Source organism: Eurosta solidaginis, chromosome 2, assembly GCF_040869045.1.
Source record: "Eurosta solidaginis isolate ZX-2024a chromosome 2, ASM4086904v1, whole genome shotgun sequence".
Lineage (NCBI taxonomy): Eukaryota > Metazoa > Arthropoda > Insecta > Diptera > Tephritidae > Eurosta > Eurosta solidaginis.
This window is the reverse complement of record NC_090320.1, coordinates 127,414,846-127,439,951: the sequence shown is the minus strand read 5'-3', so window position 1 is coordinate 127,439,951 and position 25,106 is coordinate 127,414,846. Positions and strand designations below refer to the sequence as shown.

Below are 25,106 nucleotides of genomic sequence, written 5' to 3'. Positions count from 1 at the left end.
AGACCAAAGAATATTAAAGAATGCGTATATTAATTTCTGCAAAATGTAAATCACACAAATGGAAAAAATTTTCCACTTTTCTGCAGAATTAGAAATGGCGGATTTTTTGCACGCAAAAATGACGTATTTTGCTATCCCTATGAAAATAATAGGTGCGAGAGTGCACGATACATTGTGGGAAAGCAAAATTTGTCAGCATGCTATTTCATTTGCACAATTTGTCATTCCAAATCGTCACCCCTGTCAAAAATTCGTGTGGCTGTGTGCGTTTTTGGTCACACGATTTTTGCAGGGAAGCTTAAGCATATATGACACTACTTTATTTTTGCTTCTATTCCAGGCTAAAAAAACTGACGAAACTTTATCGGAACTTCAAACACAAAAAAAAACAATTTCCATCATGAAAAAGTGAGATCACTATTCCCCAAAATTAGTGAGTTTGACATATTTTTGTTTATGTTTTACATTTTATTTTTACATTAACACTTTTAACAATAAAAACAATGCAAATACATCGCGAAAATTATTTCGGTCTCCAATGGTTCACTTTTTTCATAAGAAAGTTGATTTTAATTTTATTTTTATGCTCCAAATTTTCAAACTAAAATCAAAATTTTCATGTGTCGAAAAAAAATAAAGAAAAAAACGGCCGAATGTCACAAAAACCTATCGAAATACAAACTGGCTCGTTTGTTTTTAAAGAATTAGATTGTATTTTCCTTGTATTTCGTTAGTTTTTTTAAATATAGTTTACACACTTACACCAGTACTGAAGCCGTATTAGGAGGGGGTGCGACAAAAACTTGAAGATAAAATTCAAGAAAAAATAGACGATAATAAGGTAGTGTCATATAGGTATTAATAGGGGCTACCCTGCAAAAACGCTCCACGTCATTTGGCTAGTCATTTTACGGTCATTGTGACTTTCTGCAGCGATTATATTCATAGTCACGTTTGCATGGGCGTGATGAACTTTTCTGACCAAATTTTCCGTTTCGTTCCTATTAATGTGATCGTGCATTCCGCTCCCACTTATAGGATGTAAGCATAGCACTGTTCTGCTTACACACGGCACAATGCTCGTCAAATGGCGGTCATTTCTTCAGTCATTTCACTCTACATTTTCGAGTGTTTTGACAATAAAGTTTACTGCGGTTTTACCATTTATATAACCGCCATATAACTTGAATTTTACCTGCCGATTTACTTTACCTGGAACAGTCACATGAATAAAATATGAACCAAAAAGATTTAATTTTCAATATTTATTATTTTCAATATTATTATATATGTACATGAAATTGGAACTTATATTAATACAGTTCATATAAAAAAGAAGTAAGTACTTTAATAATAAATAAACTCGCTTAATTGGTTTTTGTTTTCCAATTGAAATCTTTTCTAAGCGGGCAGAAAATAATTTTAAGCTTTAGAAAAAACTCCAATTATTTGAATAATCTACAACTTAAAGCTTAGTAGAAATTCAGATTAGGTTTACTTTTTTTTCAGATCAAGAATATTCAAAGGTGTCGTGGAATCAGATTGCTGTCGTAATTGAATTTGAAAGTAATAAAGTAAAGTAAAATATGAATTTAAAAATGTAGGACTAGTAATTGAGTCAGACTTATTATTGTTCTAAATATAATCATTCCAGCAATAATTCTGCAACCCTTAGCAGAAGTATTGATTGGTTTCAAATCTAATTCCAACAGCAATCGTACCACGACATACTTTATTATATATGTACATGAAATTGTAACTTAAATTAATACAGTTCATATAAAGCAAAGTAAGTATTTTAATAATAACATAAACTCGCTTAATTGGTTGATATAAAAAAGAAATAAAAATAAAATAAATGTAAGGCGCGATAACCTCCGAAGAGATCTAAGGCCGAGCTTCTCTTCCAATTTGCGTCGTGCTCCTCTTGATTTTTCCCTACAAATTGGCCGGACGGGACCTACATGTTTTATGCCGACTCCGAACGGCATCTGCAAGGCGAGTTTTCACTGAGAGCTTTTCATGGCAGAAATACAATCGGAGCGCTTGCCAGACACTGCCGAGGGGCGACCCCGCTTAGAAAAATTTTCTTCTAATTGAAAAATCTTATTTCTAAAATTTTGATGTTGCTTTGCCCGGGAGTTGAACCCAGGGCATACGGTGTGATAGGCGGAGCACGCTACCATCACACCACGGTGGCTGCATAAAAAAAAAAAAGAAATAAGTACTTTAATAACAACATAAAAAATATATTAATTGCTTTGAGCTATATTGTTGCAGCGTCGTCTAAGTGGCCAGCACTGTACATAGCAAAATATTGTTATATTATATTATATTATATTCATAATAATTAAATGCTTGTAAAGCTTAAGCATTTTTTGGTTTAAACTTACTATCAAATTAAAATTTTAATAAATTTCACACTTCAAACGTCGCCGCAACAGCCTACACTAAACCAGTAAAAAAATGCATAATCCTTTTTTAAGTTCAAACAAAAATTGTTTAAGCTCTCGCTGCGGCAGTCAAACGTTCTTTATCTATAATGCGCCGTCATCTTGTTGGTAAATGGCGCGCCGCAATAGCCATTGGTGGGAATTGACATTCATCATAAAGTAGCGAAGGCACGGTCCTGCGTAAGCACATCGCTGACCTGTGTTGGCAAAAGATATGATGATACTGTCTTCGATAGTTAGTCGGAACAGCCGCTACTCGGCGAAGTAGAGATGACCGTTGTGTCGGTGGCAGCAGTTACAACAGCAGTTTCTGACTTTGCATCATCCGTACAGTGTGATGAATGCTTCTCTGTTTTTTCCAATTGCCTGGCGGCATCAATTTTTGCTACTTGTAAAGCTAAAGCTGTAATGCAAATAAGTAGATGGGATAAAATGGTTTTCGTATGTTATTCAATAACTCACCGTCTAATGCCATCATCACAGCCTTCTTATCGATTTTGAATATGTTTACTGTTTCAGTATTCAGACCCAGTTCGTTTGGTGCAATATTTTCGATTTGATGAATATGTATACTATCCGTTAGGCAGACAATTAGATGCGTTCGATTCATTCATATACTGTGGGTATTTGAGCCGTAGATGCAATGGCAGATATTTTGGTTCTTTTTGAAGTGTAACATTGGTAAACAGTCACCACTAGAGAGCTATTGAAGAAACGCTCGACCAAGATAATATGTTGCGATTTACGCGCATAGATTTCTTCCACCTTGTCACAGTTATTGATGGAGAAAATGCGAAAGCCATATTTACCATCCAATACCGAAATGGAACTGTAGAGGAAGAAACATTTTATAAAATTTAATAAAATCAAAAAATGATAGTTGTGCTGAAAAGGTGTAACGTATTGTATGTTAAAGTATAGCGAAGTCTCAGCGGCTTTGTCCTTGTCAAAATTGAGTTTGAATAGGTTTTATTCTTCATTCTTAGAAACATGTACGAAGGTACCTGGTAAGATAATAAAAATCCTCAACGCTTTTTTTGCAATAACTTAAAAAAACTCATATTCAAAACTTCTGCTTAACTTCTACATATCAATAGCTACCTTTACCACCAGGAGTCACTATTGCTTCTACACTATGCTATTGTTTCCTACATCGATGAGCTTTGTAATAAAAAAACAGCTATCTCCCCAATCTCTCCAGTTTTGTCGCCTCGCGAAACCTGATATTGTCACCAACCAAATCATCGATGACCTTATTTAAAACATGGCCGCGCCAAATGTTAACCATATGACATTACCCTACCGACTGTCTTACACCTTAAAATTTTGGGTGTGACTTTCGATCAGGATCTACATCTTGGAGAGCATGCACTAGTAATTGTAACGAAAATCCAGAGCTGTAACAAATATTTAATATAATTCGATAAATCGGCTGTACTTGGGGTAAATATAAATAGACGTTTGCATGGTACGCGTCTCCGATATGGTCGCCAAGCATAAAGGTTACTCACTGGAAGAAAATACAGGCCTGCCAGAATGCTGCCCCCAAAACCGCTACGGGCTGCCTTCTTATGTCCTCGGAATACCACCTGCACAATGAAGCGAGAAAACTCCCAATAAGGGAAAGAAATTAAATGCTAACCAAACAGTTTCTGTAGAATACTCAGAAACCTGGGCATCCCAACAGACATCTGATTGTTGATCCAACACCGCTTAGGGGCTTAAAGAGTAATCTCCGTAAGCATTATGAGGAAATACGACACCTGAGAACTCAGCCGTATGAAGCAAAAAAACACAAGCAGGTCCTCAGTGAACTCCACAAACAGGCGTCGTACCTTTATGCTAGGAATTGCCCGGTGAATCCAGTACTCAAAGAACAGTACCCAAAACTTGCGGAAGAGGACCGCATACTCCCCAGGGAAAAGCGAGTAACTCTGGATAGTTGTGATAGTTCTGGATACTGTCACAGGTTAAACTCTTACCTATCCAGAATCAACCCCGGCATATAAAATATATGCCCTGCTTGCAATGTGTCCCCACATGACACCAACCATCTCTTTAATTGTAATGTGGAACCTAAGCCTCTAACACCCCTTTCATTATGCTCCACCCCTGTTGAAACAGCGAGTTTGCTTGGACTCCCGTTCGAGGATACCGGTGACAATTTGTGATCGGTCGCACCTATTAGGTGGGGCGAAGCACTGCTACAACAACAACAACCATCTCGGGAACGATTAATATCATCACTTTAAACCTTCTAAGCCATCCCGCCCACCCCCTATTTCCACGGGGAACTTGGGGTCGTCATTACACATTATACTGAACGAGTCCACGGCGACGTTACTGATCAGTTTAACGCCTTACAGGTAGTTGGCAAAAGAAACGGCATATACGACCAGAAGGGACTCGAAGACGATGCCTCAAAACTACAACCAAAAGCAATAATTATCATTTCACTGACAGAAATTTTATATTTTTTTCTTCCGGAGTTGGACACAATCTTTTCATAATATTACTTAACAATTTAAGATTAGAAATTTTTTTTCAATTTGTATTTTGACTTATCCGCAACAACAGGATCATGTTTAATTGTACGCCGCACAATCATTATAGCATCATGTAACGAAGCTCAGTTTCTTCCAAAAATTTTTCGGCACCGCCACGTAAAATCAATGTATATGTTCTAGCATTAACGCAACCTTTAAATAATTATAAACTATAAAAATGAAATTAATGTCAAACCCACTATCAAACCTTGGAAAATGTTGAAATGTTCACCACCAACTTGACGTTCTTCAAAGTAATCACATTGACCCAAAACACTTGAATTAATATCATTAGCTGTAGTCATAACAGCACCACCACAAGCTTTCATTGTACGTTTCAAATCTTCTTCTGGTACACTAACAGAACATTTCACGATCTGCAAAATACTGTGTACCAACATCACCAATTGGTAGTTTAGAAAACACAACATTGGCGCCTTACTTACCTAGTTTATTGTACAGGAGACGCCATTCAGCATTAACAATTTTCTGATACTCTTGGACATTGGAGGACATTGCTGTGGCAGAGCATTTTTCCAATAAAGCACTTTGTTGTTCCTTTGATTGGCGCTTCGACATGTACAGCCATGTCATATTTTGGTCATGCATAATTATAATGCTTTACGTATAGCTTTAATGATGATACGTGCATGCACGCCTTCCTCAAGATATGGTTTAACTTGTTTTAAGATTTCACCTGCTTAAAGTACTACTGAAGTGGTGCCATCGCCGACCTGATAAGAGAAACATTTTTATTCTACACATTCTAATATAATAAAAAACTAACCTCAGCATCTTGAGATTTGGCGATGTCAATTAGAGTTTTACGGCTGGATGCACAATATCCAATAGTTTCATAATGGTTGCACCATCATTTGAAATTGTGGCCATACCACTGGAATCAACAATATGCTTGTCCATACTGCGTGGACCCAATGTAGTGCGTACAGCGTCCACAATTGATTGCGAGGCATTGATGTTGCATATGAGTTGAGGTTTACCTTGAGAGCTATCGGTACCCACACATTTTTTACACAAAAACTCATATGTACCCAATACAAGTTCAGGACGTTCCTATTTATCGACACGCCGTCCGGTGTGGCCCAAATGTTGCAAATATACAGTTGGCACTGTTGAAAAAAAATATGGATCAATGAAAACAAGTAAAAGTGAAAGAATTTTTTTACCATCTGTTTAGGCCAACAGCCCAAACTCAAAACATAAAAGGTCGCCCTCGCACTTTTTCTTATATTGTTAACAGTGCCAGTCCAGCTGTTTATGTTAACCATACAAATGAACATCGCTGGAATAAATAAACAGTTTGACTGGCAAGCGGTATTGACCTGTTATACATTTTTTACTTCACTTGTTTTCACACATCAAGGAGAAAGGACCAACGAAAAGGTAATCTAATATTGTAAATATATTAATTTTGTGCACAATCTTTATGCTAAATAAAGATATTATATTAATTAAATTCTAATACCAAACTTTTCTTCTTTTTTTGCACTATATCTTGACCGGCACCATCCCTGAGCTGTGGCCCGGCCAAGACATTGCTCCATTCAATCCGTTTTTTCACAGCGACCATTTTGCGAACCAACCACAGTGTTTAAATATTATATTGAGCGACCATTTTGCGAACCAACAACACACAGTGTTTAAATATTTAAATGCGTGTCAATAGCAGCGGAAATTCAGTAGTACATACTTGGTATTTTTCGAGGAGTTTATTTGCGGCAGCGTCTGTACACCTCTAGGTGCGGCTGCAAGCGGGCGTCTGTCTTGGAGCAAGCGGCTCGCTATATAAACGTGTCAAGTAATATTTTCACCCCCGCTGAGCGGGTTGTGCGCTGGGCTTGGGACCCGCCACGTAAAATCATACTCCAATGAAATATAACAACAAGCCTCGGATAAATACACTCTCTATTGATGACGACCATGGCAAACGTTTGAAGGACAATGAATTGAGGGCATGCTCCTGGAACGTCCGCTCCCTGAATGGGATTGGTGCAGATGCCCGGCTGGTTGATGTCCTCGTCAAAGCAAAATCTGACATCGCCGCCATCCAAGAAATGCGTTGGACGAAGCAAGGAAGAAAGAAGATCAAAAATTGTGACATATATTGGAGTGGCCATACGAATAAGCGCAGTTTCGGCGTCGGATTCGTGGTGGGAGAGAGACTTTGTCGCCAAGTGCTGGCGTTCACGCCTGTGGACGAGCGTCTCGCCGCTATCCGAATAAAAGCAAAATTTTTTAATATATCATTCATCTGCGCCCATGCGGCGACAGAGGAGAAAGACGATGAGGTGAAAGACACTTTTTATGAACAATTAGAACGCACATACGAGCGCTGCCCCCGTCATGATATTAAAGTCGTGCTTGGCGACTTTAACGCCAGGGTGGGGAAAGAAGGTGTTTTTGGCCCTACAGTCGGAAAGTTCAGCCTACACAATGAAACTTCTCCTAACGGACTGAGGCTGATTGACTTTGCCGGTGCTCGAAACATGGTCATATCAAGCACGAGGTTCATGCATAAAAAGATACATCAAGCTACATGGCTGTCTCCTGATCGAAATACTCGCAATCAGATCGATCACGTTGTGATAGACGGACGGCACGCCTCCAGTGTTTTAGATGTGCGCACGATCCGAGGACCTAACATCGACTCCGACCATTATCTTGTTGCAGCCAAAATACGCACCCGCCTCAACGCGGCTAAAACCAAGGAACAAAAAACCCAAGGAAAGCTAGACGTCGAAAAGCTTCAATCACAACAGACTGCCAATGATTTCGCAACTCGACTCTCACACCTGCTCTCTGAGAGCCAACTCATCCTGAAGGAACACAGGAGCAGTGGGAGCTTATCACTAAAGCACTTCGTACTGCCGCCGAGGAAAAAATTGGTTACCGGCGGCCACGAAAAAACAACTGGTACGATGAAGAATGGCGCGTTGCAACCGAAAGAAAATACGCTGTCTACAGGGCTACGTTAAAAGCGATCGCGACAGGAGGAGTGTGTGAACGCTATCGTGAGTTGAAAAGGGAAGCGAGACGCCTTTTCAGGAAGAAAAAAGCAGAAGCAGAAAAGCGGGAGTGCGAGGAGCTTGAGCTGCTAGCCACCAGGAATAACGCCCGAAAATTCTACCAAAAAATACGGCGACAGACGGAAGGTTTTAAGACCGGGGCAAACTCCTGTAGGAATGAAAACGGCGACCTTGTAATTGATGTCCAGAGAGTGCTTAGATTATGGAGGGAATACTTCTCTGCTCTCCTAAATGGAGGCAGCAATTCACCGCGCAGAGATGAAGAACCCGATCCCGCAATCGATGATGATGGAATATATGTCCCCCCGCCCGATTATGACGAAGTTAGAATAGCAATAACCAGATTGAAAAACAACAAGGCCGGGGGCGCTGATGGACTGCCTGCGGAGCTATTTAAGTTCGGCGGCGAGGAGTTGGTAAGGCGCATGCAGCAGCTTCTTAGCAAAATATGGGCGGACGAAAGCATGCCCGACGATTGGAATCTAAGTGTTCTTTGCCCAGTCCACAAGAAGGGGGATACTGCAAAATGCACCAACTATCGTGGAATCTGCCTTCTTAATATCGCATATAAGGTCCTTTCAAGTGTATTGTGCGAACCGGCTGATTGGACCTTATCAGTACGGCTTCAGACCTGGTAAATGTACCATCGACCAGATTTTCACAATGCGCCAATTCTTTTCAAAAAAACCCGTGAAAATAGAATCGACACACATCACATCTTCGTCGACTTTAAAGCCGCCTTCGACAGCACGAAAAGGAGCTGCCTATATGCCGCTATGTCTGAATTTGGTTTCCCCGCAAAACTTATACGGCTGTGCAAAATGACGTTGAGCAACACCATCAGCTCAGTCAGAATTGGGAAGGACCTCTCCGAGCCGTTCGAAACTAAACGAGGTTTCAGACAAGGTGACCCCCTATCATGCGATTTCTTTAATTTGATGCTGGAGAAAATTATACTAGCTGCAGAACTTAACCGCACTGGAACAATATACTATAAAAGCGTGCAATTACTGGCATATGCTGATGACATTGATATCATCGGCCTAAACACCCGCGCTGTTAGTTCTGCTTACCCAAACTGGAAAAAGAAGCGGTAAAGATGGGTTTGATGGTGAATGAGGACAAAACGAAGTACCTGCTGTCATCGAGCAAAGAGTCAGCGCATATGCGCCTTGGCAACCACGCTACTGTTGGCAGCCATAATTTCGAAATAGTAAAAGACTTCATTAATTTGGGAACCAGCATCAACACTAGCAACAACATCAGCACTGAAATCCAGCGAAGAATCAATCTTGCCAATAAATGCTACTTTGGACTAGGTAGGCAATTGAAAAGTAAAGTGCTCTCTCGGCGAACGAAAATCATATTCTACAAGTCACTTATCTTACCCGTCCTGCTATATGGGGCAGAAGCATGGACCATGACAACAGCAGATGAAGTGGCTTTGGGAGTGTTCGAGAGAAAAGTTCTTCGAAAGATTTATGGACCTCTACGCGTTGGCGATGGCGAGTACCGAAGAAGATTTAATGATGAGCTGTACGAGCTATACGCAGACATCAACATAGTCCAGCGAATTAAAACGCAGCGGCTGCGCTGGCTAGGCCATGTTATGCGAATGAAAGATGATGCTCCGGCGAAGAGAGTGTTTCTATCGGAACCCGCCTATGGAAGCAGGGGTAGAGGGCGGCCCCCACTCCGTTGGAAGGACCAGGTGGAAAACGATTTAAACTCCCTTGGTGTGACCAATTGGCGCCGGTTGGCGGAGCGAAGGAGCAACTGGCGTGCCTTGTTGGACGGCCATAACCGCTTAGACGGTTAAGCGCCAATTAAGTAAGTAAGTAAGTATTTTCGGCAAGAATAGCAGCAGCAATATCAACTTCAACAACACAGCTATTTCTCAAAGCCATTTGTTTATATATTATTGAATTCCACTTCGTCAAGGACATATCTACAAATATAAAGGTACGTGGTTATTTCAGTGAGCACATTAGTTAATAAATTAAAAATTAGTGAAAGTGAAAAGTGCGCGAGTGATTTGTGAAACAAAAACAAAATTAAATTTGATTTGTACAAATAGCCTTTTGACCATCAAATATTGCTTGCCGCCGACGGTAAATAATATTTGACACGGCTTAAGGGTCTTCGCTGTTGCATTATTGCACACAATTATTTGTACAAACAGTGTTTTGGAATAATTTAATAGAAAAGTGCAAGTAAATTTTCAGAAATAGATTAATTCGATTAACATTTATATAACTTGCACTTATCTGTTATTAACAGCCCACAACAACAACACTGCACTGTGTAATTAACCTCACTTTGAGTTTTGGTTCATCACAGTTCAATTAAAGTAAAATTAGTTTCACAAAAATCACTTGGCCTTAACTTCTAATTCACTTTAAAAATAAAACAAATTAATTTGAGCATCCGTTTAGTTGACGGAATATTTTTCCTTCAACCCTTGCTCAGTTTTTCACTTGCGTTTCTTTTAAATTAATACTGTGCTACATACATATATACACGCACACGTACATAAATATAGTGGTTGGCGAGCAATAATTTTTTCTTAACACGTATATTTACACGTACGCATATTTTATACACAGTCCACTGTTTTTTCACTTCTAAAAGTATTAAATTTGAGTTTATTTTCTTTCAAATAAATATTTACATTTACGATTTTATACAAAATTCATTAGAATTTCATTTGATTTGTTGGGTTCTTTTTGTTGGTGGAAACCGTTTTCTAATTTTTATATTAACAAATTGGGTAATTCCACAGATTCTGTCTCTGTGTACGTAATTTTTTTTTGAAAAATCAATTGTTTCGATTTTTTTTAATTTTCAATATGGAAGCATATAACCGCTTAGTTGACACAATTATTGAGTTCGACATCGAATTTTTAAGCATAGCCACTAGTGAACACTCCAAAAATTCGCTGAAAATTCAGCAGCAGGAGTTGAAATCGATGTGGGAAAAAGCTAAAGAAGCTTTTGATGCGTTACTACAATCAGAAAATATATCTGAGAAGAATGTTACGGCAATTAGAAAAAAAAATAAGTCGTGCTATACTGTTTTTGTGCGGTGTATGACAAAAATAAATGACCTGGCAGAAAAACTTGAGAAGGCAGAGATGGAAAACGATGCTGCCTTCACGCCACGCAATTTGCATTTAGCACCTTGTGATACTGATATATCCAAAGGTGATTATTTGTCATGGCCAACTTTTCGTGACATGTTCACGGCCATTTATATTCTAAATAAAACCCTGTCGCCAGTACAAAAATTATATTATCTCATACAAAAAACCCAAGGTGAAGCCAGAGAAATCGTTAAGAAATGCGAATTGACGAATGATGGTTTTGATATAGCTTGGAAAAATTTGTGCGACAGGTATGAAAATAAAAGAATATTAGTCAACACCCAATTGAAGATTCTTTTCAACCTTCAATCAGTTGAAACTGAATGCGGTAATTCAATAAAAAGATTACAAAGGGACATAAATAATGCATATCCTCGTTAGTAAGTCATCATATTGACATATCTAATTGGGATCCAATTATTACATATTTATGTTCAACTAAGCTTCCTGATGTGACCCTTTCGCTATGGGAACAGTCTGTAGAAAACAAGACAGAAACAAATCGTTTTCAAGCTTTAGAATCAGTCTCAGGTTTAAGAGGTACAAAGAGTACAAAACCTCAAAAGGTACAAACCTCAAAGCAGGCCTCTGAACATCCCCCAAAGAAACTTGGCGCTTTCCAAGCAAGTGTAGCTAAAGGCACTTGTAAAATGTGTCAAAGCAATGATCACAAAATTTATGCGTGTTCAAAGTTCAAAAATTTGAACACGAATGAGAGACTTGCCTTCATAAAAAGAAATCACTTCTGCCTAAACTGTCTGTCATCGGGGCATTCAGTGTCAAAATTCACAAGTGCGCACAATTGCAGCAACTGCCATTTAAGAGATAATACCCTTCTGCATTTACAGACAAGTAAGTCAAAACCTACACAGGCAAATAATTCTGCAGATTTATCGGATGAGCAACCGTGCACTTCAAAGCAAGCTCAATCTCAAAACGAATCTGCAAAACAAAAAAAGCAGAAAGATAAAACTACTGTAAAATCTAATTTTATTAATACCAGTAAAGGGGTTTTACTAGGCACAGCTCGCGTCACCATTCATTATAATGGTACAGATTTTTCGGCCAGAGCTCTCATAGATTCGGGATCTGAATGCTCTTTTATAACTGAAAGACTCAGACGAAGAATCAACCTACCAACTCGAAAGATGCATGGTCAAGTTTCGGGCATCAATAATTCAGTTTCTGCGCAGGTAAAAGAGGCATGCGCCATTTAGTTGCAGTCTCCAGTTGACCCACTAATTTATATTGACGCTTTAGTTCTAGTTCTACCACATTTGACAGGTAATTTGCCAACATGCGATGTTAGTGCATTAACACAACAAGCATTCCCTGATCTAGTGCTTGCGGATAAACGTTTCTTCGTGAATGAGCCAGTTGATCTTGTTCTGGGCAGGGATATTTATCCGCAAATCATATTAGACGGTATCAAAAAAAAAATATTCTTAGCACTCTTTTAGCTCAAGAAACTGTCTTTGGTTGGATACTGACTGGTCGTGCTGATGCAGCCAGTCCAACCAATCATAATCGGGTATCCTTTTACAATGAAGTGGCTTTAGACAAGCAGCTAAGGTCATTTTGGAAGCTCGAAGACACGCCGAAAGCTAAAGCCTCCACATTAGAAGATACATTTTGTGAGGAATTGTATCAACATACAACGCAGCGGAATCCTGACGGAATATACATTGTGTCGCTTCCGTTCAGGTCATAATTCCCAGGAGAGATAAATCTAGGTCCATCATTAAGAATAGCTTGCTCTCAATTCTATAAAAATGAAACCCGACTTAGAAAAAATCTAGATTTACAGAAAGAGTACAATAGAGTCATACTAGAATACGAGACTATGGGGCATATGTCAAAATTAGATTCAATTCAATCGGCGAATGCAGTCGATAATTACTATTTACCACATCATGCAGTAATAAAAGAAGAAAGCATCTCTACCAAAGTTAGAGTTGTTTTCAATGCTTCTTCACGCTCGTCGAATGGTGGCAGCCTGAACGATGTTCTTTTTCCTGGTCCTGTGCTTCAGGCTGATCTACCAACATTAATTCTTCGCTGGCGATTTTTTAGATACGTCTTCAATAGCGATATTGATAAGATGTATAGGCAAATCCTAGTAGATGATAATCATACAAGATACCAAAGAATAGTTTTCCGCTCAAGTCCAGATGATCAAATCAGTCTGTATGAGCTCAAAACAGTGACATTTGGTGTCAATTGTGCTCCTTATCTAGCAATAAGGACTTTACTTAAACTGCCTGACGATTCCGAAAAATCTCATCCAATCGGCTCAAAGATCCTACGAAAAAATATGTATGTCGACGACGTTCTTTCGGGAGGGCATACTATAGCATCTGCGATCAGAGCAAGAGATGAAATTTCCGGGGTTTTAAGTTCAGCTTGTTTTCCATTACGAAAATGGACTTCAAATTCCAGTGAAATATTACAGGGTATTCCCAAAGCTCATCTTCTGAGCGAAGATTTCTTAGAATTTGAAGATTCAAGTAGTGTAAAGGCGCTCGGTATTAGGTGGGATGCTCATTCCGATCAGTTTTACTTCATAGCAAAACCTACAGAATAAAACACCGAGCCCACAAAAATAGCGATACTATCTACTATCGCAAAACCCTTTGATCCATTAGGGTGGCTATCTCCAACAATTATCGTGGCAAAAATGATTATGCAAAATATCTGGTTAGAGGCTACTGGCTGGGATGAAACCGTTTCGTCTTCAACATTAGACAGGTGGAAAAATTTTACCAATACGTACAAGGAGATCGACAAAATACGAATACCGCGATGGGGAGCCTTTTCTCCAACAGAAAAGGTCGAAATCCACGGATTCTGCGACGCCTCCGAGAAAGCGTATGGTGCAGCCGTGTATTTGAGAGTGGAAACCAACGACGGCATATTTGTGAATCTGCTTTTGGCAAAAACAAGAGTAGCTCCAGTCAAAACCATCTCAATTCCTCGACTGGAACTTTGCGGTGCTGTATTATTAGCGGAGATAACCGAATCTATCTGCGCTAACCTTGATTTAGGTCAACAAAACATTCACCTGTGGACAGAATTACAAAAATTGTTAACAATGTTGGAAGTTCATCGTGGTATCACGTGGATTCAGGTACAAACCCAGCAGATTTAGCCAGTAGAGGAATACTAGCCGAGGATTTAGTCAACAATTCTCTGTGGTGGCAGGGTCCTTCTTGGTTCCAAGAAGAGAAGGAAAAGTGCAAACACAAGATTTGGATTTTACCACGAATATTGATGAAAAACGCGTGCAAGTACATACATGCTACCGCAATTTAAAGCAATATTAATGATATTCTCGATAGGTTTTCAAATCTTCCTAGGGCTTTAAGAGTTATCTCATATATGCTCAGGTTTTTTCATAGAACGCATTCTAAAACGAAAGATTGTAGTCAACCTGAATCTTATTTAATTTCCTCAGATGAAATTAAAGCTACAACAACCAGTTTAATAAAACTTGCTCAGAAGCAATATTACGGATCAGAAATTTCGAGCTTGCAATCCAAAACACCAATTGGATCTAAAAGCGAAATACTGTCTCTCACCCCATATCTTGATGAAGACAAAGTAGTGAAAACTGGTGGACGACTTGGTGCATCCAAAGATACTACCGAATCTGAACGCCATCCCATAATACTTCCGTACAATTGTAGGTTTACTCGTCTTTATGTTCAATTTGTCCATGAAATTTCTCTTCATGGTGAAAACCAATTAACGATGCGCATCCTTAGAACACAATACTGGATACCAAAAGTTAAAACCATGATACGATCCGTTATTCATAATTGTAAGATCTGCACGAACTTCAAGAAACGATCTCAAAATCACCTCATGGGAATTCTACCTCAAGAACGCACCACATTTTCGCGTGCATTTACCAAACTAATATTACTACCACCATATACCGCGGAAACCGAAACCCCGTCAGACCCTAATCTTGAGCAGTAACGCTACAATTGGAGTTCCAAAATCTCCACGCAACATCAAAACTTCTAACCAAAACTAGTCAAATTCAACAAAACTCATAGTGGAAACAAAAATATCTTTTTTGATCCAGCCTAATGTTACATACGTACATATGCATGCTTGCGCACATGGGTGGTATGGTTTACATTTACAAAGGCAACAATATTTTGCTACAATTGATGAACACATTTTATTATTAAATGTTCAATTTTTAATGCGTTTTTACACACTCACTACAAAGTGAAGTTATATCTGAGTAGTCTCCACCGAAAACATGTGCACAAACATGTGCATAATGACTATATGCATTGGAGTGCATGGAATCATGAAGGAAAAATTTTCGGGTCTGCTCAGGCAATCAAAAAAAAAAAAAATCGTTGGTTCGCAAACCACATATTACATCATGAAATTTCCCTCAAATAAATATTTCCTTTGTTCTTTTTGCCTAATGCATTAGATATAAGGGTGCTCACATAAACATAATTTTGTATTTTTGTTGCGAAGAAACGAAAAAAAGGATAGTACAATGGCAAAGGCAACGTTACTCAAATTAAACAAAATCGCTGCCAATTCCATTGCATACACCCATTTTTATCGAAATAAAAATAAAAATAAAATAAGTAAAAAAAATAAAAAATAAAAAAATTACGGAAATAAAAATTGTTCAATTAAGGACACTCTAATATAATGCACGGCACATAGCACAATTCCTTTTTACTTTTCGAAGCAAAAAAGTTCAAATACTAAACAAAAAACAAAGAACAAAAAATTTTCTAACAAAAAGAAAATAGAGGAGAAATTTCGGATTGCTCGGTTCACCCTATGCAACATATTGCAATTAAGTTTTTGCTTTTCGAAGCAAAAACCAACACAAAAAAAAGGTAATAGTCTAGTTGAGGGGTCGACTGCTAATACGCTACCAAATATATCGCGAAAGGTGTCAAACGACGCGTCTTGACATCACACACCGATGGCGGAAAATAAAAATATTAGCTCGTTCAAAAGATATTAACGAAAAACCGAAAAAAGACCCGCGGGTACCTAGGAAACCGGGGGTCGGATCCATAGTATTTTTGCGCAGAACACCTTTCTGCATTGGCGGCCTTCGGCCGCCCTTATAAAAAATAACCCTGGGCTACGCCATGCCAAGTCCGGGTGTGTGGTATAACCGTGGCTACCGCCACGGTGATGCACAATTTTTTTTTGGAGGTACAAACACAACAACAACCACATGGAAATCGCCAACTTCAACTGCAAATATCTCCGGACAGAGATAAAATTTTTCTTTTCCGCCATCGGATTATTGTTTTCGAAATTAATACGCGTTTTTTGACACCTCTCTCCTGTCTTACACCTTAAAATTTTGGGTGTGACTTTCATCAGGATCTACATTTTGGTGAGCACGCAGCCGCAATTGTTCCGAGAATTCAGAGCCGTACCAAAATCCTCAAATCCCTTGCTGGCAGTACCTGGGGAAAGGATAAAGAACCCTCATGACTACACACAAAGCAATTAGCCAGCCGATTAAGTGCTATGCGTCACCCATATGGTCGCCAAGCCTAAAAATTACCCACTGGAAGAAACTACAGGCCTGCCAAAATACTGCTCTCAGAATTGCCACGGGCTGTCTTCTTATGTCCCCAGAACACCATCTGCATAATGAGGCGAGAATACTCCCCATCAGGGAGAGAAATGAGATGCTGACCAAACAGTTCCTGTTGAATACCCAGAAACCTGAGCATCCCAACAGACATCTGATTGGCCAACCAGCACCGCCTAGGGGCCTAAGGAGTCATCTCCGTAAGCATTTTGAGGAAATACGGCTCCTGAGAACCCAGCCGTATGAAGCGAAAAAACACAAGCAGGTCCTTGGTGAACTCCATAAACAAGCGTCGGACCTTTATGCTAGGAATTGCCCGGAATCCAGTACTCAAAGAAAAGTATCCAAACCTCGCGGAAGAGGAACGCATACTCCCCAGAAAAAGCGAGTCACTCTAGCTCAACTTCGTTCTGGATACTGTAACAGGTTAAACTCTTACCTATCCAGAATCAACCCCGACATACAAAATGTATGCCCCGCTTGCAATGTGTCCCCACATGACACCAACCATCTCTTTAATTGTAATGTGGAACCAACGCCTCTAACACCCCTTTCATTATGGTCCTCCCTGTCGAAACAGCAAGTTTCCTTGGACTCCCGTTAGAGGATATTGATGATAATTTCTGATCGGTCGCACCTATTGGATGGGGCGAAGCACTGCTACAATAACAACGTGTGAAAGATGGTTGCATCATTCGTTTGTTGCTCCCTGTTGCTTTGCTTATATTTTTTTTTCTCAATTTTAAACAAATTCGCAACAATAACTAAACAATAACTTTACAGCCCCGTGCTTGGATCCGCGCCTTTCCTGCTGGTAGATCATGTGTACCTCTCGCATTCTCTTAATCAGGCAATTAAAATGTAAGGTAATTCTTTACTTTAGCGCGCAATAATGTAAGTCATGAATAAAATAACTTCTGAAACAGGTAGAACAAGTAAGGGTGTCTAAGTTCGGGTGTAACCGAACATGAGCTTCAATTGTACATTTCATTTCAGATGAATTACTTTTCTACATAATTTTAATTAGTTCTTCACGAGCCATAATGTAAACGGTTTACTTGAGCTGGCCGGTCAAAGCACTTCATATAGGGTGTATGTGTTCGTAATGTTACCAGAATCGGTGTGATGACCAAACGGAAAAGCTAAGCTGGCTAATACTAGACGTTTTCAAGGTAACAACTAAAATCCTGCCTCTAAGTCTGATAACTATGCTTCCTCGAGGGAAGGGAGCCTTAGCTACGCGCGCGCAAGAAACGAACGCATGCACTAAGCATGAAACCCCCGGAGGGAATGTCCTCGTAAAAACTAGCCTCATGAGCCTCAAGTCTTCTTTCTTCAGAGGCAAGAGCAACTTTGTTAGTCTAATATGATAAGGAGTGCAAATGCCTGATTTGAAGGCCTTCTTACATGAGTTAAGAAATCTATTCATTTAAAAAGTTAAGAAAATGGAGAGGAAAAAGGTAAGAATATTTTTGTTAAGTCCTGATGTGTGTCATGCGTTAAGGGGCCGAATAGTCACCGATAGAATACGATAAGAAAAATTACCTTCAATCACACGTTCACATCGTGCCGAACACGAACAAAGTAGTAGGAGCACGTACATATCGCTCATTTACTTCAATAGTGTCATAACTCAAAAAACATGAATTTTGAGTTAATAACATATAAACGTACCCAATATCATAATCTATGTTGTATAAAAAAATCTTTGTGATCAGTTAAACCTTTACCACGTGCTATAACAATGAAAATAAGCCTTTATATGGGCAACATATGGCAGTTAAAGTCTTTGAATGGCTCTCCTGGAAAATTGTGTTTTTGGAGTTATGACACTATTGAAGTCAATGAGCGATATGTTATTATGCGAGCCCATATTTTTACGTAACAGTCCAACGATCACGGATGTTACGGCTTTATTTGAGGTTGTTGTTGTATTAACGGTAAAGACACCCCCAAGGGTTTGGGCGAGTGTTATCGATATGGATCCGGCACGTTACGTAAAAAACGCAGTCAGCAGCTTTAACCCCGACGTCGACAGTATGACATCGTCCATGACATCATAATAAAAAATTTGGATAATTCTTTACTTTAGCTCACAACTGCTAAAACTCGTCTAAAAATATCGGGAGAGATGTCAAAAGACGCGCTTTGGACCCAAGATCACGAATCTGAAAGCGGAAATTGGAAGTTTTATTTCGTTTCGGAGATATTTGCAAACAAAATTAAAAATTTTCATGTGGTTATTGTAATTTTGATGATTTTGTTGTACCCACAAGAAAAACTGTGGGTAAAAGTGTTTTGCGCGGATATAGTTTGGGTCTCCAAACCGGTGTTGGACCCACCCAGGGTAATTTCTTATAAGCGCGGCCGAAGGCCCCCAACGCAGAAAAGTGTTCTGCGCAAAAATACTATGGATCCCACCTCCGGTTTCGGAGCGCTCCGTGGCCATTTTGCGGTTTTTTTGAAATATCTTGTGACAGAAATTAAATTCTTAATTTCCGCTCTCGGATTCGTGGTCCAGGGATTAAAACGCGTCTTTTGAACCCTCTCCCGATATTTTTGACAGTTGTGAGCTAAAGTAAAGAATTACAAAAATTTGTATAACAATTATTATCTGGTTTATTTTTGTTGATACCTTTTCACATTTTTCCATGTCACGACACGCCATATAAATTGTGGCTCCACGTTTAGCTAGTTCCCGGGCTGTCTCCTTTCCTATGCTGGTATTTGCTCTAGTAATAAGAACAACTTTCCCTAACGCCGTCGTACTCTTTCGATACTTCCCACCTTGCATATAGGATCTACACAGAGACAAATGGTATTAGTTCATACAGCTTATTTTTAAATATTTAAAATGTGCGCATTCATGATTACCTGATAAACCACAAGGCGGCGGCTGCAGTCAGTAGCCAAGCAATAGTTATTTGCTCCAATATGCCAATCATCCTGAAATCTTCATTATTACCGAATTATTAATGGTAATAGTCAGTTGAGGGGTCGACTGCCAAAAATATCGAGAGGTGTCAAACGACGCGCCTTGACATCAGTATTAATAATACGAAGGCGGAGAATAAAAATTTTAACTCGTTCAAAAGATATTAACGAAAAAACGGAAACACTCCCTAAAACCTTCGAGTGTCTTTATCGCTACAACATCAACATCTTTAATGAGATATGGATAAACTTTTTAGCTGGCGAGCCACAGTTGCTTGTTGCTTTTTTCGGCGAATACGTAAATGTTTTTTCACGTTCCTGTAATGGTTTCACCACCATTTGGGTTTCGTTTACGGTTGGCGATAGATTACCCAGTTTTGTTGTAGGTTCAGCGGCTTGCATATACTGGATACCTTTTTTCATCATGTACTCAACTTCTTCCATGGCATAATTGCAGTGCAATGATTTTTCGGTACTCTCATTGAACAAACTACGATTTTCTTTATCATTTTCAAATGATTCTGCTATTGGCTCTATTGCAATTTCCTTCTGTTGTTGTTCTTTCTCCTCTTTAATAAAGACACTTTTGTTTAAATTTCCGCCCGTTTCATCTGACTCATCATCCGACAACTCAATTACTCCTAAAGAATCATCAAAGGACGCGCTGGAAGATAGTTTTTCACTGTCATGCATATTTTTATTATCATTGGTGATAAGTTCAGTCACAGTTGCATGCTCATTTGCTGGGGGCTCTAGTGTGTTATCTAGGTTTATCAATATTATACTTTTTTTCAGTTCATGCGATTCTTCGGAGAACTCGCTTTGGCTGTAATATGAAACTTTCCTGGGTACACTTCTGCCTGTGGTGTCATGTGCTGTTTCATAAAAGCTTGTTGTCGCTGAAGTTTCACTGCCTTTTTGAGCGCTTTGAAAGCTTATGTGTGATGATGCATCATCACCACCCAAAGAACTATTAGACTGATCTTCGCAATTTTCCTCTAGTATAGTAGATGGTCTGAGAAGTCTCACCATTTTCAAAGGTGAAGTTTGTAAAGTGGTATCGCCCACTACTGTGGAGTCCCACATTTTAGATGGCGCTTCAATATCTTCTAGGAGTGTTACATCAATACTTTTTAAAGGAGTTTCATTATCCAATTGATGCTGCTCTTGTACGCATAAGTCATGCAATAGACGTTGCAGTGATTGTGCTTCTTCATCTATTTCTTGTAGTTCTAAGATTATATTATTAAATTTATACCACGCAATCTTATCAACTTTCAATATGTTGTATATTCACTTACCTTGTTTACAAGGGATTTTAAAATAGTTTCCATCGGCGCTGCGCTTTTTAGCATCTTCTTTAACCATATCCTTGTTCTCGCTATGTATGTACTTAAATAGTGTGCTGTCAGGATCGGATGCTGTTTTATCACACATTTTTTCCAAAGCCATAAAACTTTCATCAGACGTACGCTGCTGTTGGCATTCGAATATAGTTTCGTCACAAGATGCCTTAGTTGAAAAATTATAAGGAATCCTCTTTATAGTGTTTGCATTGTTGAATTTATTTTCATCCTCCATTTCAAATATTTTGTTCATTGCATTTCCGCTAACAGCAACGTTACTTTCGTGTTGATCCACATTCGCTACACGTGGAGCTGCGCGTGCTTCTAGCAAAGTTTGTAGATCCTCCTCTAAATCCAAGCTAAAGCGTTGGCAAGATACCGGCTCTTTAGCAGGCGTTGTAGCCTTTCTAAATGTGTTCGTGAATCGAGAAAAAAATGTTGAAGATATTGTTTGTATTAATTTTTAATAATAGGTATATATTACCATGCTAAAGTGATTTATCTTTTTAAAAGTAAAGTAATAAAGTTCTACAAGCTAGTAGCTACTTTTTAGACAAAGATTTGGAAAAATATTAAATTCTTATATAGTAAGTGAATTTACTCTACAGTATTTAAAACATCCATCTCCATGCTCACTCGAATGGCTCATCATAAACAAGCATACAATTTTAATGATATATTTATAAGCATTTACCGTTGCATGACAAGTAATTTCTTGACTTTTGCACGCCAAGTTTTATTTGCTTGAAATTTTTCCAATCCAGACATTTGTATTCAGGAAAATTGAAAAAGAGCATCAAACATCCAAGTTATATTTTGTTGAACCACAGCAGACAAGGCGCGGTAATCTTCCAGGGTTTTCGTTACGAAATATCTTTTCCAGATAAGCTTATACCACTTGAGCACGCTACGTTGTGTTATTATTTTATCCAATAGTTTCTTAATGGTTGCCCCATCATTTGAAATTGTGGCCTTACCACTGGGATCAACAATATGCTTGTCCATATTACGTGAACCCAATGTAGTGCGTACAGCGTCCACAATTGAATGCGAGGTATTGATGTTGGATATGATGAATATTTTTTACATAAAAACTCATGTACCCAATACAAGTTCAGGCATACCACCGATAACACACCTTTTAAACGACGTTGTGTGTCCAAATCACTTAGCGGTTTTTCTTCTATGATTTGTAGCAATTCTTCAACAAACGTTGGATCATGTATGGGATGCGACCATGGCCGCCCATCTATATTTGGGAATATAAGAAAATTTGGTGTGAACAATTGGTGCCAGTTAACCCTCTGAAAAAGCGACTGACGCGCCTTTTTGAACGGACATAACCGTTTAAACGGTTAAGCACCAATTAAGTAAGAAGGAAAAAATTTGATTTATTCGAGTTTAAATACTTAAGTAGGATAGTTGAAACTTACATGATGTTTATCACCGCAATGCGCACAATTTGTATTAACATTTGGTCCAGTTGGTATACCGAATTTTTCTTCCGCATTGCCTTTATCTGAGATCTTGCTTTTTACAATACCAATAGGCTGTAGCGTAAAGGTATCACAACCAGTGCATTGAAATACCATTCATTGTTTGCTGTGTTCATAATATAAAGATATGGTAAGTAATTGGATTGTGGTAAAAGGCCAAAATGCTGTATACCAACCTCATGCTATATTTACACTTCGCTTGACTACTATGCATACGCACAAATACGCGTATATAAAAATTGGCAGAAATGCTCAAAAGTGGCTCAATATATTTTCCATAACGATTAGAGTGCGTTTCAATGCAATGCAATAGTATACGCAATCCCATCTCATGGCAGCATTTCATACGCAAAGGCACAGAACTATATTTGGCATTGCAGGCTTCAGGCGTATTGCCTGCCAGCACAGCCATATCATTCGCAGTTACAAGTAATGAACCCCCACTCGTCAGTGATTGTATAGCGCCATCCAGAAAACGATTCGGACAATCATAAGGATCTAGGTCTATAACATCGAAACGCTTCTCATATGAAGTTGAAAGGTACATGAGAGTCCTATTGCGAATTTTATTATTGATTATTACAGTTAAATCACTAGCTATTGATTCGTATATCAAACCTACATTGCATCCCCTTCGCTTGGCACAATTAAATGTTCCACTCCACTGTGTCGCATATTTACGCTAATGGAATCTACTGCCACCTTAGATAGACCATTTGCAACAATTTCACGCACGCCTGCTACTTCTTTTGCATAACTTATGCTACGTAAACCTGTTGCAGCAAGCGCTTCCAATATTCGCAGTCCATCGTCGTATTTTACACCACCAGCCGGGTATGGTTTCTTGTCATTAGCATTGCTTGCTTTCCTTTGTATTTTGTGGATTTTTATGCGCCGCCGCTTCCCGCTCTTATCAACCGCTCTGAGTATACATTAAGTACTTAAATACTTAAATCACGATTAAATTCTTGTACTGGATTGTAGAATACGGCCCCGCCGGCAATAATTTCTGTAGTGCTTTCTTTGATCACACGTTCGGGTGCTTTGTCCTTCGTAGCGATCTGTTAATTCATAAAATTTGGGGCGATTTTGTTAATAACGCGAAACATATATTTACCTTATTTTCAGATATTTCCTCAACTTCCATTTTGGCTTTAAACTGCTGTGCATCCAAGTTTTTGTTATCAGCTGTTCGGTGGTAGCATACGCTGGCTGCTGCTTTCGTTGAACAGTGAATCATGGAAACTGTTTCAACAGAGGAAATATTTAAGCATTACAGATGCACAACACTGTTTTTTTATAAATCAACGATGATAGCCAGCCTTGGGAGGTTGTTGCTGCTGCTATCGTGGCCTTGCATTACCCGTTTGCTGTTGTAGTATATACCTTGGTACAACTGGATGTGGCGTCATTCCCCACCTGGTCCAGTTGATGCGGACCACGAACAACAACCACCACGACCTACACTGTTTGGGTTCACTTTGCTGCTGCAAACACACCTCCGTCACAATAATTAATGGAGACCATGGAGGTGTATCTCAACAAGAGATGCTATTTTATTGCACACATAGCCGTTTTTTTACCGAATTTTCTAATCTTTTTTTTCAATTTTGGATAATAAATCTTAATGGTAACAAGAATTTTTTTCTTGTATGTATGTGGAAATCAAAATTTACTATTCTGCATTAGAATTGCTCACGATTATTTATACTATGCAATTACATATTTCATTTTCTTTCTTTATAAACATGCACACATTGATATGAGTTTTTTTTTTGCTAAAACACACTTTAGTAGACCAAAAAATATTAAAGAATGCGTATATTAATTTCTGCAAAATGTAAATCACACAAATTGAAAAAATTTTCCACTTTTCTGCAGAATTAGAAATGGCGGATTTTTTGCACGCAAAAATTACGTATTTTGCTATCCCTATGAAAATAATAGGTGCGAGAGAGCACGATACATTGTGGGAAAGTAAAATTTGTCAGCATGCTATTTCATTTGCACAATTTTTCATTCCATATCGTCACCCCTGTCAAAAATTCATGTGGCTGTGTGCGTTTTTGGTCACACGATTTTTGCAGGGTATCACATTTTTTTTTCTCTCTTTTTTATTTGCAATATGTATATACATATATGTACATATGTATATTTTGTTTCACTAAACCTCTTCACAGACACGGAATAAACACTAAATATTCGCGATTTACATCTTCCGTCCGCACGCGCACTATTTTTCTTGCGATTACAATTATATTGCAATCACAGAACCGAAATCACACGCGCCAGTTTTTTTTCCGTTTTCATTAATTAATACCGAACTGAAGTTAGTGAAACATGCAATATATCGATATTGCAAACAATCGATTCACTAGTACGGTAGCATAAGTGTGTTGACGCATGATCAATTATCCGTAAGGCTACATGCTTCAAAGCCAAATTAAACTTCCTTAACCCTAACGCCATAGTCGTAACCATACCCATATCCATAACCATCTCTATTGTGATCGATTAATGGTGCCATAACCGTAAACAGCTG

The 25,106-nt window shown here is 38.8% G+C and overlaps 1 protein-coding gene and 1 long non-coding RNA gene across 8 annotated transcripts; both read right to left on the bottom strand.

The window, feature by feature from the left end:
- Nucleotides 1-1,420: 1,420 nt before the first annotated feature.
- On the bottom strand, nt 1,421-24,853 carry LOC137240210 (uncharacterized). Of its 7 annotated transcripts, none has more exons than XM_067766176.1 (10): nt 24,735-24,853; nt 23,187-24,352; nt 22,741-23,118; nt 22,502-22,670; nt 21,871-22,393; nt 21,024-21,475; nt 19,663-20,954; nt 19,424-19,589; nt 2,916-3,282; nt 1,421-2,856 (listed from the first exon to the last, which is right to left on the bottom strand). In XM_067766176.1, exons 5-7 carry the CDS (start codon nt 22,071-22,073, stop codon nt 19,936-19,938), a joined length of 1,674 nt encoding a protein of 557 aa, XP_067622277.1. In that variant the 5' UTR covers nt 22,074-22,393; nt 22,502-22,670; nt 22,741-23,118; nt 23,187-24,352; nt 24,735-24,853; the 3' UTR covers nt 1,421-2,856; nt 2,916-3,282; nt 19,424-19,589; nt 19,663-19,935. The 7 variants fall into 7 exon arrangements, with proteins under 7 accessions (XP_067622277.1, XP_067622278.1, XP_067622280.1 ...); XM_067766177.1 differs by having other exon boundaries at nt 24,778-24,820; XM_067766179.1 differs by lacking the exon at nt 24,735-24,853 and adding an exon at nt 18,334-19,361 and having other exon boundaries at nt 23,187-24,436.
- LOC137242350 (uncharacterized) lies at nt 5,039-6,077 on the bottom strand. The gene is made up of 4 exons (XR_010950199.1): nt 5,787-6,077; nt 5,446-5,733; nt 5,208-5,386; nt 5,039-5,152 (listed from the first exon to the last, which is right to left on the bottom strand). It is a non-coding gene; the product is annotated as an uncharacterized lncRNA (long non-coding RNA).
- Nucleotides 24,854-25,106: the final 253 nt, after the last annotated feature.

Coding starts and splice junctions, on each gene's coding strand:
- LOC137240210 (XM_067766176.1), bottom strand. CDS start 22,073: ATGGACAAGCATATTGTTGATCCCAGTGGTAAGGCCACAATTTCAAAT. Junction 21,476..21,870: donor CAACAAAATATAACTTGGAT/GTTTGATGCTCT, acceptor GAACACATTTAG/AAAGGCTACAACGCCTGCTA. Junction 20,955..21,023: donor TAAAATCCCTTGTAAACAAG/GTAAGTGAATAT, acceptor ATATAATCTTAG/AACTACAAGAAATAGATGAA.